General features: G+C 37.7%; 1 protein-coding gene and 1 non-coding gene across 11 annotated transcripts in view; both read right to left on the reverse strand.

Moving 5' to 3' along the window:
- Positions 1-17,637, reverse strand: part of ENAH (ENAH actin regulator) — a 146,871-nt gene that overhangs the window by 69,421 nt on the left and 59,813 nt on the right. For all 10 annotated transcript variants that reach the window (XM_057726211.1, XM_057726212.1, XM_057726209.1 and 7 more), the window contains exon 2: positions 6,546-6,711. In XM_057726211.1, the coding sequence (XP_057582194.1) occupies positions 6,546-6,711 (166 nt within the window). The remainder of the gene's footprint in view (positions 1-6,545; positions 6,712-17,637) is intronic.
- TRNAG-GCC (transfer RNA glycine (anticodon GCC)) lies at positions 72-144 on the reverse strand. The gene has a single exon. It is a non-coding gene; the product is annotated as a tRNA-Gly (tRNA).

The following is a 17,637-nucleotide window of genomic DNA, read 5'->3' on the forward strand; positions in this document are numbered from 1 at the left end:
TTAGTTGTGGAAAGTGGGCTCCTCAGTAGTGGCATGTGAACTCTTAGTTGCAGCACGCATGTGGGATCTAGTTCCCTGACCAGGGATCGAACCTGGGCCCCCTGCATTGGCAGCACAGAGTCTTACTCACTGGACCACCAGGGAAGTCCCTATTGTTTCTTTGAGTTTCACCTTGAATTTAGTTTACAGAGATTTTAGTATGATGGGTTTATATGTGGTTTTCTTTGTATTTATCCCATTTAAGGTTTACAGCATTTCTAAGCTGATGTTCTTTCAACACTTCTGAAAATTCTTGTTCACTATTATGTCTTCAATTACTGCTTCTGCCCCATTCTCTCCTCTCCTCTGGGACTCCAAAAAGGTATGTATATATCTTATACATTTTTTTTTACTGTATTTCCTATGTCTCTTACGCTCTTTTTCATATGTCCATATTTTTCTCTCTCAGAACATCACAGCTTCAGACTATTTCCCTCTGACTTATATTACAGTTTACTAATTGTTTTTAGCGATTTCTAATTTGTCGTAAAACCCATCACTGAGTTGTTAATAGCAGTTATTTTATTTTTCAATTTCAACATTTCCATTTGGCTCTTTTTTCAAAAAAGTTTCCAGTTCTCCACTGAAATTCTCAATCTTGTCTTTTATTTCTTGAATATATTAAGCATAGTTATTTTAAAGTCAATTTCTGAGTAAGCCCATTAACTAGATTCCCAGTGGGTCTGGCCTCCTCGCATGCCAAACATTGTCTATGGACAACTATATGGAAATTTTGAGGCCTACAATGACGTTATATTTTCCCAAGGAGGATTTACATTTATTTCTGGCAAGTAGCTAGGGAAACTGCCAATCTCAAATTACCTTAATCCAAAAGTGATTTAAATGTCATTAGAGGCTGGGTATCAGTTCCTATAAAGGCCAGTCCACTTACGAGTCAAACTTCTTCCCCAAAGTATAGGGCTTCTGGGTCCCAAATCATGGCCTGGGCAATTACCAAGACAACCCGCCCCTCGTTAGCAGGCTAGTACCAAGAGTGCCAAAAGCTCTGTTCAGCTACTCAGTCCCCTCTTTCAAAACTGACATGTGCTTCCATGTAAACATAGGTCCCAAGCTGGGCTCACTTTAGTTCTTTCTGCTTTTAGGTCATGGACCCATAATTCTTCATTGTCACGTAAGCTCTGCAAATAGACTTTTTTCTTTCAAATATTCTGTCCAATTGTTTTTGTTCACAGAGAGAGGGGCTCTATCTAAATTACTTCATCCACCAATACCCAAACTTGACATTATTTATAAAATATGATGACCACTTAAAGACATTATGCTAAGTAAAATAGGCCAGATATAAAAGTACAAATATTGTATGATTCCAATTATTTGAAATGCCTAGAATAGTAAAATTCATAAAAACAGAATGGGGAATGCAGGTTGCCAGGGGTTATGGTAGAGGGAAATGGAAAATTATTCTTTAAAGGGTTCAGAGTTTCAGTTTGGGAGGATGAAAAATTTCTGGAGATGAATAGCAGTGATGGTTATAGCACAACAATATCAATGTATTTAATGTCACTGAACCGTACACTTAAAAATGGTTAAAATGGTAAATTCTATGTTATTTTTACTACAATTAAAAAGATATGCTCTCCTCTTACCATACGATTTCTATACATTTTGGGGTGGGGGTGGGGGGAGTCCACAAATCCTTAGCCACTAGAAACCCAAAGCTAGAATTTAACATTACCAGAAAATTATGAACTAAATTTTAAGGCAAATCTATATCCTTGCTTGGCAAATAGGTTAAAAAGGCAGGCAAAAAAAAGATAGTTATGTTCACTTTATCAACTGTTCAGTGACAGAATATTAGAAAAAGTTGATGAAAATATTACTAGAATCAAAAGAATATAATCTAAATCATTACTTCACTTTTTCCAATATAGAAGCTTTAAAATGTGAACAAATTATTTCATTCAATTCTAACTTTCAAGGATAGACAAAGCTATATAATCTCAAAAAGCTTTAAAAGTAAAGGGGGACAGGACTTCCTAGGTAGCACAGTGGGTAGGAGTCTGCCTGCCAATGCAGGGGACACAGGTTCAATCCCTGCCCCAGGAAGATACCACATGCCATGAAGCAACTAAGCCCGTGTGCCACAACTATTGAGCTTGCTTTCTACAGCCCGTGAGCCACAACTATTGAGCCCATGTGCCACAACTACTGAAGCCCACGCACCTAGAGCCTGTGCTCTGCAACAAAGAGAGGCCACTGCAATGAGAAGCCCGTGCACCACAATGAAGAGCAGCCCCCACTCGCTGCAACTAGAGAAAGCCCGTGTGCAGCAACGAAGACCCAACACAACCAATAAAATAAATAGATAAATAAATAAATAAATAAATAAAAATTTTAAAAAAAGGTAAAGGGGGACAAATATATCGTCATTTAATAATTGTTTATTGGATGTTCACTAAGGATGTTATTGGGTTTGGATTTCTTCATAATCCTAATACTTCAGGCCCAATGAGCTTGAATCTAGATTAGTGATTTCTTACACATGCCCATTCATTTTTAGTCTGATCATAACAGATTAAACTATGAAGTTAAAAATCTATCCTTCCTTCTGGCATGACTCAGTAGCTTACCTTGTCTATGAAGCCATCCACAACCCTTTTCCCCATCTTCTCAAAAAACCTGATCATTCTTTTATGCCCTCGTTATGCAATGATTTATCATAAATGAAACAACAAACTGTGCTGCTTTCCTTATATGCGTAATAACACCATTTTACTGCATTGTTCTTCAAGGTCAGGAACTTATTATCTACATAACACCTACGTACAGTGCCTAGAACATAATAAGCACTTAAGTATTAAAGAGAAAAATGGTAGCTTTTCATGTATTTGTATATAATTTGCACATACTCAATTTTACAAATAAATGGTGGGTGACTTTTTAATGGCTCTTAGTACAGAAAGTTCAGATGCTGTTTAACAAATTATAATATAATAATACGTCTCTACGTAGAACAGACTGATAACCATTAAGAAATGAAAAAAGGTACTTTGGAATGAAAGGAAACCAATTGCTTATTAGATTTATTCTTAGGTACTTGATCATTTTTATAACTTTAAGCAGTATTTGTATAAAATTATATTTTCACATTGTTTATCACTAGTTATACAAAAATGCTACTGACTTTTATATACTGATGTTATATCCCGCTACCTTGCTGAACAATCTTATTCTAACATTTTATCGACAGATACTTCTGGGAATTTTTTACATAGACAATTATATCATCAGTGAATAAGGTCTGTTTTCTTCCTTTTCAATCCTTATACCTTCTATTTCTTCATCTTCATATTACTAGGTTACCTCTTCTGCAATAATAAATGAAAATGATTAAAGCTGAAATCTTCAAACTTTTTCCTGAGTTTCATGGAAATCCTTCCAACACTGAACTATCTTGTAAGATGTCTGCTGTATGTTTATATTATTCATCCTTATCAGCTTAAGAAAACTCATTTTTATGCCAAACATACTGAGAATTACTATGTATAAATTTTAATTTTATCAGTGTTTTTCCTGAAAGTCTTGTTTCTTATAGGTTTTCTCCTAGTAAATTAATAGGTTATCTAATGTTAAACTACCCTTACATTACTGAGATAAAGAGAGAGAAATCCTATTTGGTCAAGAAGTAGTCTTTTTCTTTCCCCCATATACACTGTTGCATTTGGTATGCTAACATTGAGGACTTTTATATCTATATCAATGTTCATAACTGAAACGTGCTTATAATTTTTTTCTCTCAAATGTCTCTTCTATGTCTTAGATATCAAAATTATACTAACCTCATAAGACACTCTTCTTTAGAACAGTTTGCACAAAACAGGTAATAGCTTGAAGGTGAAGGTTTTTAGATTTTGTTTATAAATGCTTTAGACTCCTTTTTTAATTTTGAGGGTAGACTACCAACTACTGATATATTTTATGATTGAGGTCTATTATGTTTTTATACTTTTCTGCCATGTGTGGTAAATTATATTTTTCCACAAAATGGTTCATTTATTAGCATAAAGCTGTTCATAATATTATCTTATAATTTATTTCCTTACTATAACTATAGTGATATCTCTTTTCAACCCTAATATTGTTTATTTGTAACTTTTAATTTTTTTGTTTGATTCTGTCAATTTATCTATTCAGGGAAGCAGTTTTTGTGTTAATAATTTCTATTTATTATTTAAATTTTTCTTTTATTTTTAGTATTTTTAGCATTTCCTTCTGCTTTTTTTGGGTTTGCTTATGAAATGCCATTAAGATTTGTCCAGGTACCTAGAGGGTATTATGCTAAATGAAATAAGTCAGACAAAGAAAGACAAAAACTCTATGATTTCACTTATATGAGGCATCTAAAAAGCAAAACAAACAAACAAACATAAAACAGAAACAGATTCACAGATGTATAGAACAAAGAGCAGGCAGGGCTGTCCATCTAAGGACAGCTTAGACATCCCACAGGTTTCTAAATATAGTATCTTTTCACTCAGATCCAGGCTTTTAAAAAATTTTTAAACATTTCCTAATCTTCAAAATTTCATCTTAGTGTCACAAATTATTCAGAACTGTGTTTTTATATTTCCAGCATTTTAAGAAACACTCCAACGGGGATATGTGTGTAAAAACAGATGACTGAACTTGGTGTACCCCCCCCCCCAAAAAAAAAAAAAAGAAACACTCCATTTGTCAAAACCAGAAGTCATAGGATAGTTTACTTATGAATAAAAATTTCAGTATTTCATACAGAAATTTCCTTAAAAAGATTTCCAATTTTTTTTTTCAACTGAGGTATAACTGACATACAACATTATATTCATTTCAAGTTTAGATACTTTTAGCTTTGTTCATCAGTATTACCAAATGACCAATTCACTAAATTAACCAAAAATTCATTTTATAGCTTGGAATGTTGTGTTTAAAATGTTCAATAATTTCTACAAAGTTCTAGCTGTCCAGTTTGCAGTTTTTCTTTATAGTAGCATCTTAGGGAGTATTCAATTTGTCTCTGGCCTAACTCACTGGTGGGACACTTTGCTGAGGGAAGACAGAGGAAAGAAAGTACTCAGGACAACCTGGGTGCCCACTGGGCAGAGAGGGTTCTTGGTACAGAGACTGGGGAGACCAGAGAAAGGCTGAGCAACAAGCGCAGAGAGCAAAAGGAGGGAAGCCAGGGAGGAGGAAGAACAGGGTAGAGGGGAGGGGTACGGGGAAGAGAAGGGAGCCTGAGAGGACAAAGAGGGCAGGCTGGGACAGTTGGTATTAATAGGTAAACTGGCTAAATTCAGGGAACTGCTCTTCCAGCAAACTGATTCAGGTCTTTGAAAGTTCCTTTCCAGGGGAGCAATGTATTTGTTTCCTAGGAGTTTCACTGGCCTGCAACCAGTATTTCTTGACTGGGGTTGTGTTAAGTGAAACTGGAGGTTCTCCTTTACCAGAGGAGCTCCTAAACCAGCTTAGACGGAAATTCCTTTGCCTACCTGTGCTGACTAGGAGGCTTTTTCTTAGTCCTCTTTTTTTGGTGTGCAGTCCCTTGAAGAGGCTCAGCTTTATGTAGACATACCAGTTTCAAAGCCCAGCCTCTCAGAGACCACAATCTGTACTGTACATATAACAAGACTAAGTCCCTGGACCAGTTCATAATCTCTATCCTAAAACACAGGGCTGCTGCAGCATCTGCCTACCACATACTACACCACCCTGTCTCCTAGTGGAAATGCAGGGACCTACCTTTCTTTAGTAAGAACTCAGCCGGAAATTTGTTACATTTTTCCAGCATATGTTTAACACTGGTTGATTGCACCATCTTGCCAGAGCCAAAAGTATTTTGTAAATCTGTTCTTTATAAAAGTCCTCACTGCTATTAGTATATACTTAATGCTAGTAAGACCCTCTTTATATTTTCCTCTATCTACTGCTCCTGATGTGTGAAAGCCCAAGAAATCAAGTAATCAGATAATCCAGTCACCTTTGTAAGAAACCCAGAGCAGGGAATTAGTGAAAGCTTAGTTGTCATGCCAGACATGAATTACAAAAGTCTAACTATTCCGGCGACCTTAATACCTATAATTTTCCTATCATATATGAATTTAACAATATTTTATGAGACTACTTACATTCTGAACTTCTTCCTATAGCCCCACACCCCATACCTTTGGTGGGAAATTAATTCCTTAAACACAACCTGCTACTTAAGTGGTAGTTCACATTTTAGTTTGTCTTAAATTTACTTTAGATTCCAAAACCTAGCTAGTTTTAAGGCCAGAGCATCTAATGAATATTCATAATTGAAAAACTCAGATTTATATTCTTGAACAATTAGTTCTAAATCCTCATCTAAATTCAGGCTTTATAAAAGGTGGAGAGGGTGGGAACGCAAACCCATATCCTTTTCCCATAGAGACTCTTTTGACTATAATTTTAAAGTACTACTCTATTTTCCTGAATATATCAAGTCTTTTTGTAATAATGAACAACATTAAGAATTAACAGACCCTTACCTGATGGTCCTGAATCTTCCTGCCCACCACTCTGAATGTGTTGTTGCCTGTATGATGATATATATGAACTCTGCTGAACCCAGGTGAACCACCAGCTGGCACCCACTTTTTATTGGCATCATCATAAACCATCACAGCAGCTCTTGCCTGACAGATACTCTGTTCACTGGGGGGAGAAAAAAAAAGGGCAAACTTTTAAGATACTTAAAATATGCTAAGTTTCCCACAGAGCCATATAATAAGCCAGAGTTAGCTAACCTAGCAGTCAGTCAACAATTAGTACTTTACCAGGTGCTAGAAACAGCAACAGTGAACAAGACAGAGGCTTCCTGCTCTAATGGGTACAGTCTAATGGGGAAGACAGACCAAAAAATAAAATGTAATGAGGGACCAGAAGAAGGAGACCAGAATCCACAAAGAGCACTGAGATAAGCAATATAAGAAACATTTTCTTCTAAATCTGAGTATCTAATACATTCATTAAACTGAATATAACAACATGTATAAATTAATCATCATTTAACTGTGTGTATATATGTTTATAATATTGGTGAACTGCTTGTAACTACCGCTCTTTACTGGCAAAATTACTTTTATCATCGGATTTGCTTCAAGGTCTATATAACAAATTCCGCTACGCTCTATCTGCCCCTTGAGATATTGGAGTGGCCACTAGCAATCAATGGACAGCACCGTGCCTCAGTCCCTGACTCCACTCAGGCAAGATAACATCTTATGTTTCAAATTTCTTCATTTAACAACGAAAAAGTAAAATGAGATGATTTCTAAAGATGCTCCTAGATTTTAAATTCTAACAGAATCTTTAAATCTCAGCTTCATCTCAATTATTTGTTACCATGTGAGACTGAGATACATGAATAAATAAAATGCAGAGATGATCTTAATTCCCTATTAAGCAATAGTTTCACCTTTCAAATATATTCCAAAATACTACCGGGCAAAAAATACTGATTGCAATATTACTTTATTTTATATACCATATTTTATTTTTAAAAAAATCAAACACCAGGACTTCCCTGGTGGCCCAGTGGTTAAGAACCCGCCTGACAATGCAGGGGACACGGGTTCGAGCCCTGATCCAGGAAGATCCCACATGCCGCGGAACTAAGCCTGTGCACTACAACTACTGGGCCCACATGCCACAACTACTGAAGCCAACATGCCTAGAGCCCATGCTCCACAAGAGAAGGCACCACAATGAGAAGCCCGCTCACCACAATGAAGAGTAGCCCCTGCTCGCCACAACTAGAGACAGCCTGTGCACAGCAATGAAGACCCAAGGCACCCCCCAAAAAATTTAATTAATTTGAAAAAACTCAGATACCTAAAGTGAACAACAGAAGAAAACAGGTATATTAACTCCATGCTGACTATTAACAGAATTAAAATGACTCAAACTCCACACAGAAGACTTATCTTGATGCTTAAGCAGCTGTTAATGGAGATGCTAAATAGCTCGTCCAACCCCATCTTTAACGAAAACATTGCTCATTCCACCAATTTTAGCCTCAAAGATTTTAAACAGTAAATCATGTGGGTTCTTCACCAACATCCTGGGAAACAAAAAGTCACTTTCACGCCCTCCCTTCTTACACACACTTCTGGCCCATCTCTTAACAGTATATGTATGTGCTTTATACTAGATCTGTTGTGTAACTTCATGACAGAAGATCATGGGAGACCTAAAGAGATCACAGCACTGAGCAATAAAACCACTCAGAACAGCGGGATTTTAATTGTTTATAATTTTCCATTAGCTAAACCTTACAAAATCTAACTTGTGACAATACCTGTGAAGCACAAACACTGAAATAAACCCAGTGGTACTGTCTAAATTTTCATGCTGCAGTGAATTTTTTTTGGTACAATAATAGTTCTGGGAGTAAAAAGAAGGCAATGACTAAAGCTTGAATTATTTTTAAAAGCTTGATTAAAGAGCCTTTGTCAGCATAGCAGTTGAAATCTCTTCATCACTCACAACAAAAATACTTAAGTGACAAAATTTACATAACCCTATAGAAAGAAACAAGCTAAGGCAAAGTGCCTCTTACAGCAAACAATCCAAGAAACAAATTTACTAACTGTAAATAACAACTCTGTAAACAAATCTGTAAATTAATATAGAACAGTATTTTCCAGTTTTCAAAAATTAGTATTTTTGGATATATACGATGTTTCCCCAAGGTTCAAGAAATAATGTTTCTTCAAGAAGTTCTACTGGGATCATGGAAGCTAAGAAGCTCTACTGGGATCATGGAAGCTAAAGCAATAGTTAAACTCCTGTTTTGTAAATCAGGTCACTCCATGCCTCAAAAAAAAAAAAAAAGTTAAAGATATATAGGAAATCTAAAGCCAAGAGAGTTAAATATAATATCCCAAATTTCTCCTCCACCTTCTTCCTCTCCCACGGCTATACAATGGGATGCTGGAGACATTCCCAATATTGAAGCACCTAGTTAACTGAATAGCTTTGACTAATGCTACATATAAACCACTTCGTCAGTCATCAATCATATATCTGGTCACTTCAATTTCCCTATAACCATAGAAACAAAGACATCTCTAAATGAACATATCGAAGTAGCCAAGAAAGGCCAACAGTACAAAAACTAGTTGATTAGTTTTCTAATGAAGATGAAAAGAAATCTTCAAAATGAGATGTTAAGGATACAAATCTAACGCGAAACAAAGCCAAGAAGCACCAAGAGAAGCCAAGACTAAAGGGAGTAAAAAAGTAAGATGTGGGTAAGAGCTGAAATGTTACTGGAGGTGTAGTCAGAGCCATGCGGGTTATGTGGCAAGCTATGAAGATACAAGTTAAGCCCCAAACAACTCTGTAGTTCCAGGAGGCATCCGGCACTCAGAGAAGCCAAATCAAGGCCCAGCCAGGAAGGAACGGCATCATTGTCCAGTGGGGCTCCCAGAGGCCAAGCCAAGTCTCTCCATTTCTTTCCACACACCTGAGGACCCTTCCTCACTAGAGACACACATCCTATGGTATAATAAAAAAAATTTGCTCTTTGTCCGGTTCCTGGAACAGAACTCCAAAACCCTTGGCATCTCCTGAGCAGTAAGAGTATCTTTGGTATGCTAATGAGATGATTCTAGGCTTCCAGATGGGAGCTGGGTATCAGAAATACCAAGCCCTAATCAGAGAGTAGAAATTTTCAGTCCCATCCCTTCCTCACCTCTGGGGGGGTAGAAGGGCTAGAGACTGGTCTCACTCACCAATGGCCAATGATTTAACCACTTATGCCTACGTGATGAACTCTCCATAGAAACACCCAAACAAGCTCACATGGAGGTGCTGGTTGGGTGGCATGCCTAAAGAGGGCATGGAAGCTCTCTATTCCTTGCCCTATGCATCTCTTCCAGCTGGCTGTTCCTGAGTTGTATCCTTTATGATAAACCAGTAATGCGAAGTAAAACACTTTTCTGAGCTCTGGGAGTCATTCTAACAAATTATGGAGCCTGAAGGGGAGTCGTGCGAACCCCCGAATTTGTAGTCAGCTGTGCATAAGTGTGGGTAACCTACGTACCCCACTGGCAGTGCCAACTAAAAACTGTCACTTGCCATCTGGTTCTACAAAAATGAAGTCACTAGCCACTGCAGTCGCTGACCTTCAACACACCCTGAAAGGAGTTCAGTGTGGAGATCAGGAATGAGGCACTCTGTGCTCTGGGAAAAACTGGCAGAACAGGCCTTCAGATAGTTGGATATTTTCAGAAGACTTTATGAGCCCAATTTCTTGCACCTTCTCATATCTAGAAAAGCACTAAAATCATTAACAGAGACATCTGCTCCTCGTGACTAGCAGCAAGCCTCTGCCAAAATGTGTGCTTGACTGATGTTCCTTCACTAAAATCACATGTATCCTGACCTCCCCCTTATCGCTTCAGAACAGTTCCTCAGAGCTAACCTGAGAGGCTGTCTCCCAAGATATAGTTGTCATCTGGCCCCAAATAAAACAACTCACTACTCTCATGTTGTACATTTTTTTTCCCAGTAGACAGCAGCTAGATCTAAAGTAGGGGCAGTCTTGCGGGACAGAGCCCTTAACCTATGGCATCTTGTACTAATCCCAGAAAGTTAGTGTTTGAATTCAGTTGAACTGTTGGACACCCAGTTGGTATCAAAAAATAAGAGGTCTGATCGTTGATTTGAGAAGAAAACCACTCAATATACCAACTCCAATTACAGGTGTGCACAAAATAAGCTAGTGGTCCCCAGCTTTGGACTTCACAGACCTATAAACTTCAAAAACTGATTGGTTGCGCTTCTAGGTGGCACAGTGGTTAAGAATCCGCCTGCCAATGCAGGGGACACGGGTTCGATCCCTGCTCCAGGAAGATCCCACGTGCCGCGGAGCAACTAAGCCCATGTGCCACAACTATTGAGCCTGCGCTTTAGAGCCTGTGAGCCACAACTATTGAGCCCATGTGCCACAACTACTGAAGCCCACGCGCCTAGACCCCAAGCTCCGCAACAAGAGAAACCACGGCAATGAGGAGCCTGCACACAAGAACAAAGAGTAGCCCCCACTCACAACTAAAGAAAGCCCAAGCACAGCAAAAAAGACCCAACACAGCCAATAAAATAAATAAGTAAATTAATAAATTAATTAATTTTTTTAAAAAGCTGGTTGCACCAGGTCCAACTGGCGGCATCTGCCAGCGCCTGGTCGTCAGGGATGCTTCTCTCCTTCTCAGAGATATTCTGTAGAATTGCCTCCTGCTCTTCCATAAGAGGCACAGAAATATAAGGCAAATAATAATCCTTACTTTACTTAATATTGGCCCCAAAACGCAAGAGGAGTGATGCTGGCAATTCGAATATGCCAAAGAGAAGTTGTAAAGTGCTTCAATAAGTGAAAAGGTGAAAGTTCTTGACTTAAAAAGGAAGTAAAATCATATGCTGAGGTTGCTAAGATAACGAATCTTCTATCCGTGAGACTGTGAAGAAGGAAAAATAAATTCATGCTAGTTTTGCTGTCGAAACTCAAACTGCAAAAGTTTCGACCTCAGTGTGTGATAAGTGCTTAGTTAAGATGGGAACTAAGATCCCACATGCCGTGGGTCAACTGAGCCCGTGCGCTCTGGAGCCCATGCGCTCTGGAGCCCATGCACCGCAACTAGAGAAGCCAGCGTGATGCAACAAAAGATCCCGCATGTCCCAAATAAGACCCAACACAGCCAAACAAATACATAAAGATGGAAAGGGCGTTAAACCTGTACAATAAGGTATTATGAGAGAGAGACCACATTCACGTAACTTTTATTACAGTGCATTGTTATAATTGTTCTACTTTATTATTCATTATTGTTGTTAATCTCTTACTGTGCCTAATTTATAAATTAAACTTTATCATAGGTATGTATGTATAGGAGAAAACATAGCACATATAGGGTTTGGTACTGTCCATGGTTTCAGGCAACCACTGGGGGTCTTGCAATAAAAGTTAATAAAGGGGGACTCGTGTATTTCTTGAATGCAAAGGTCTCTGTATATAAAACCGCATCTATTAAACTATATTCACTGATTATCTCATTCAATTACTCTGTTTTTATATGCCTTTTTATCTAATAGGTTGGCCATTCTGAGAGCAATACATTAAAATCTCCTGTCATAACTGGCAAAAAAAAAAAGATTGGTTGACGATATTTTAGCCTACCTGCAGGTAGAAGATTTCAGAGGACGGGACCACCACAACTTAATAAAATGAAGATATTTTGGAACTTAAAAATCTCAAAATAAATACATGTAATATACTGTAAATATAACAACTAGCTTTCTATACAATTCTACGTTGTCCTTTTTTTTTTTCTTTCATTTCTCCCTGGCCCAGTGAGATACTTACAAGCCTGCTTTATATGTATGACTATATGGCTGGCCTTAGTCACAACAGAACTGACTGTACATTGGTATATATACAAGCACTAGAGCAATGACAGGTCAGCTTAGCGGTTCTTCTGGTAAAAATTTCCAGCTTTCTTTAGGAGGATTTTTAGATGAGAAAGTCAGTGACTGAATTTCTGAGATGAAATTTCATAAATTCACATATGTGCAGTTTTTCAGGGAAAAGTAACATGGAAAAAAGGCAAGATTTAAAAACCACCTCTATTGAAGAATCAAGAAGTGGAAAAAAAGAAAATGAAAATGTAAACAAGCACAGCAAAAAAAGACAATAATTTTATAATCTTTATACTATCGTTCTATCTGAATTATAACAATCCTCAAAATGAACACCTAGTCAAAGCCTTCGACATTCTGAGTCAGTGAAGGAAGTACACAAAAGATTAAATTAGTAAATTACTAAGCTGTATTTCTGTGAAGATCAGGCACTAAACTGGTATATGTAATTGATTATACTTCATTATCCTGATGTTAATTTTGGTTTTTTAAAAAATTAAATATGGCATTAGAAGGCTAAAGACAGCTGGGTTTTTTTTTTTAAAAAAAAAGTATAAAAACCATGACACTACAATCCAGTTTTGTGGCTTTGTCAAAATTCATTTCTGAATATAGCCAAATCACCTGAACAGGTATATATGATGGCAGAAAATGCTGGCCCAATTCTATTTTTATAGGTACCTGTGAATGAAATGGTCCCTGGTATTTAAGCAGACTAAGGATCCCTTGGCTATTCTTGTATAAGCTATTTATTGACACTGCAATAAAGCCAAGTCTGCGAAAACAGCAACTTCCTTTCAAAGTAATCATTACCTGTCAAAGAAAGCATGAGTATGCAGTGCCTAGGCACATAGCAGGCAACGTTTAAATTCTCATTCAGTACATAATTTCATTTAATGAAATTCTACTCATCAAGACCTGGACCAAATATCACTCCTTCTCTTAAGTCTTTCTGGGGACCCCAGAGCCAGAATTAATTGCTCCCTCCCCTGAGTTCCCATAGTATTCATGAATTTTTCCATAAGCAGGACTCTCCGAGGAGGTAATATTTGAGCTACAGGAAGGAGTTGGGATTTTACTCCAAGTGCACCGGGAAGCCACTAGAGGGCTTTAAGCAGAACATGACTTACACTTTTAAAAGATGACTCCGGCTACTATAAACAGAAGGGATTCAGGAAGGTGGCAAGGAAATCAAGAATGCAAGCATGAAGACCAGTGTGAGACGTGTGTATGATGAGATTTGGACCTGACTAAAATTAAGGAGAGGGAAGCATATGGGATATATATGTCAGAAGCACAGGAGACAGGATTTGCTTGTAGGTGACATGAAAGAGAAAATGAAAGAAGGGGACAAACAAAGGCAAGAGAAAAATTATGTCACCTAGCATTTTACTGATACTCCCAGAGTAGTAAGTGACATGCTACAAAGGATGTCACTATTGGAAGTCATGGTCCCAACTAATTTATTTTTACATACATATAAAAATGTCTCCATCATCTTTGAAAAAGGAGAATGCCATTTATCTTCGAATGACAGAGCCTGGTCTGCAGTAAGTTATCAAGGTCTGTACAATAACTTCTACTATACTACCAACCACTTAAGAGTTTACCCTAAGTAAGAGAATTATCATCTTGTCTGTTATGATACTGAGTCATTCTGTGAATCAAGATGTCAGTTACTCAGAAGATAAAATATTAAGAAAGTACACAAAAGAGGGAATTTTAAAGACAATATTTCCAACTTATTCTCTGATGTCAATTTTTTTGCTCAAGCTTGCAATTTTATAACATTTCAAGCATTAAAGAGGCTTAGAGTAAACACAATGTTAGATTTCAATTCAATTTCACAATTATTTTTCACAGCTACATTCCACGGCCTCCTAGAGTTATAAATGATTATGCACTTAAATTGGGAATAATAAACATGCACTTTCTTCAAACAGGAAAGTAAACAATCAAGAGCATGCCCTGTATTGTGTTGAGTACTAGAGGACTCACAAATAGAAGGCTTTTTCTCTCAGTTCACCACTCTGGACTCTAGCCATCCTGCAAACCTAGGGGTCACGCCAGAATCCTCCCTGCCCTTCACCTTGCCAGGCACTCTGTCACCAAGGCCTGTCAACTCTGCTTCCTAAAGACTTCTAAACTCATTAGCTCCCTTTGTTCATAATGCTCAAAAGCTTTGATTTGTACCCTCCCTAGTTTCTCATCTGGATAATTTCACGTCTCCTAAATGGAATCCTTGACCACAATTTTACTCCCTCCTCCCAATGCTTCCAGAGGGAAAATTTTTCTAAACCAAATCTTATCACATCACTGTTCTGCTTAAGATACCCCAAAGACTCATTTCAGGATGAATCTGGCTTCATAGCATGGCACAAAGGGTCTACTGTGATTTGGCCTCGGTCTTTCTCAACATTCATTCTTTCTTTCAAACACTTACAGCATGAAATATGTACAAGACACCATTCTACCATCCTGCTGCTGGTGGCACATCCTGCCACTGGGGGCACATCAGTGTTCACTACAGCAATAACAATTATGCCATATTTGTCCATATATCTACTCCTTTGCACATGCCCTGTACCTAACTTACCTGCACATTTCCTCCTCCCAAATACCTCCTGCCTAATGCTGACAGTTTTGCAAAATTTAGACACAAGTGTCACATCCTCCTGAAAGCTTTTTCCTCTCCCCCTCAATATAGGAACTCATTCTCTGTGTTCTCACTAGGCATATCATCTCTCCAACAGCATCATATAACCCCTGAAGGGTCAACATTGTATCTTGTCATCTCTCCTAATTAAGATCTGTTAAAGTAGTGACTTGGAAAGTAGTGAGTAATATTAAAAAGTAAAAATCTATAAGCTTTGAGTAAGAGCCCTAAAGCATGCCAGTGAAAGCTCCCTTTTCTGACTTCCAATGCCCAAATGACAATCTCAGACCTTTTTTCCATCTATAAAACACACCATTAGCACTCAAAACACTCAGCTCTGAGCTAGTAATGTATTCTAATCACCCTGCACTCTTCTGCTCCCAGCATTTAGGCTGTATACTTAGGAAGAGTCAGCTGTGTTTGTGACCAAATGTATTCATTCCAATTGTGCCTGTACTGTAATTATACAATTTAAATATTATATAAATGGACACAATGTGACTATATAGAAATTCTACGAAAATTAAATTCCTATCAAAATGAGTCACTAAAAAATGGTGAGATATACAAAAATGACAGGGGACTCACATGAGTCTAGCAGAATGCTATATTCAGTACACTCTGCATATATCTCAAGTTCTCCCTCCCCTTTAAAGAAACCAAAGCTGAAATTCTGAAGATAAAATATGGGCATGCTTTAGGAAAGAAAAATAATACAGACTTCTCATCATGAGACTAACAATAAAAGCTTTACCAGGACTTCCTAGGTGGCGCGGTGGTTAAGAATCCACCTGCCAATGCAGGGGACATGGGTTTGATCCCTGCCCCAGGAAGATACCACATGCCATGGAGCCTGTGCTCCAGAGCCCATGAGCCACAACTACTGAGCCTGTGCTCCAGAGCCCGTGAGCCACAACTATTGAGTCCATGTGCCACAACTACTGAAGCCCACATGCCTAGAGCCCATGCTGCACAACAACAGAAGCCACCACAATGAGAAGCCCGCGCACCACAATGAAGAGTAGCCCCCACTCGCCACAACTAGAGAAAGCCCATGTGCCATAACGAAGACCCAAAGCAGCCAGTAAATAAATATTTTTTTTAAAAAAAGCTTTACCAAAAAAGGTCACAGAATGAACACGTATGTCATAAAGTAGACTAAAATGTTCAAAAATATATGTCATTTTTAAGGATACCAAACTTGAGGTCAATTAACCAACCATCATCACCAGTACAGATCGCATTACGTACAAGGGCTTCTAATATATAGTACATTATGAAATACTAACAAGCTTTTCTCCTTTCATATTCCATCCATAAACAAAACACTTGCTAAGAATGGGGGGTGCTGCTTGCTAATAACAATTAGGTACTGCTGTCATGGCTCACCGATTGAGGGATATGGGAAAAACACTGTGAATGCCACTGACAAACAGTAGATACAAATAATAGCAGCAAACAAACTTATTTTCTGCAAGACAAGAAAACCATCTGCGAGGCAGCAGCTCCAAATACGTAAAAAGGCAAATTTTCCGGTAAAGATCACACAGTTGTACACCATTCATCTCTCTAAGAAATACTACAAGGTTTTTTAAAAAGGTGAAAATATCAATGTCACTACTTAACCCTTCATCCCACAACATCCATTTTCATGTGCAAAGTACAACGGTAATCAAACATGTAACACATCCAAAGTCACCACAGAAAATGACCAATGTATCTAAAGCAAGACAGCATGTTTTAGAAAACATTTCAGCAAATTTGTTGGGTTATCCCCCTTAGGATGAAAAAAATCTCTTAAAAAAAAGGATAAATAATTAGGTTAAATAATATGTAGAAAAAGTACCTGAAAGGAGGCACAATACATGCAGTTATGTATGTTTAGGAATAAGAGTAATCTTTTAAGAAAATATTTATGGTACTATTTGACTTTGATTATGAATACCTCTTACTTGAATAAGTACAGAAGGTGCAAAATTCTATAAATGTGACTTGGCCAACAAAAAGAACCCACCTCTGCCAACAATATACCTGGAGAGAGAGGAATAATAAAGAAAATGAAAATGTGACAATTTCGATATTCTTAGAACCACGAGAGAGGAGAAAGCTAGGATGGAACTTACAAGAGTTTGTAGAGAGAAAAGAAAATGAAATCACATTGGGCACAAAGTAAAACGAAAATTAAGAAACTAATAACACAGAAAATCTTGGATGGAAACCTGCCTCTGCACACAACTGGCTGAGCACGTACTAAAGGAGCCTTGGCCTGCTGCTGAGAAGCCCAGGTAAATCAAGCCCTCCTGCCTTTCCTGTCATACAGAAAACTAGTTAACAAAAATAAAGCAAACATTATTTTTAAAAAACCAAAACCAGCTGTTTCAGGAGACTGAACTCTACAACTATCCGCAGATAAATACTTTCGGAGCCTGTGTTTTAAGGTATTGCTTAACTGAATGCACAAAAACCATAACAAAATCAATGAGGGAAAATGTATTAACTGTTGA

The sequence above is a fragment of the Hippopotamus amphibius genome, chromosome 3 (genome assembly GCF_030028045.1).
Source record: "Hippopotamus amphibius kiboko isolate mHipAmp2 chromosome 3, mHipAmp2.hap2, whole genome shotgun sequence".
In the NCBI taxonomy this organism is placed as follows: domain Eukaryota; kingdom Metazoa; phylum Chordata; class Mammalia; order Artiodactyla; family Hippopotamidae; genus Hippopotamus; species Hippopotamus amphibius.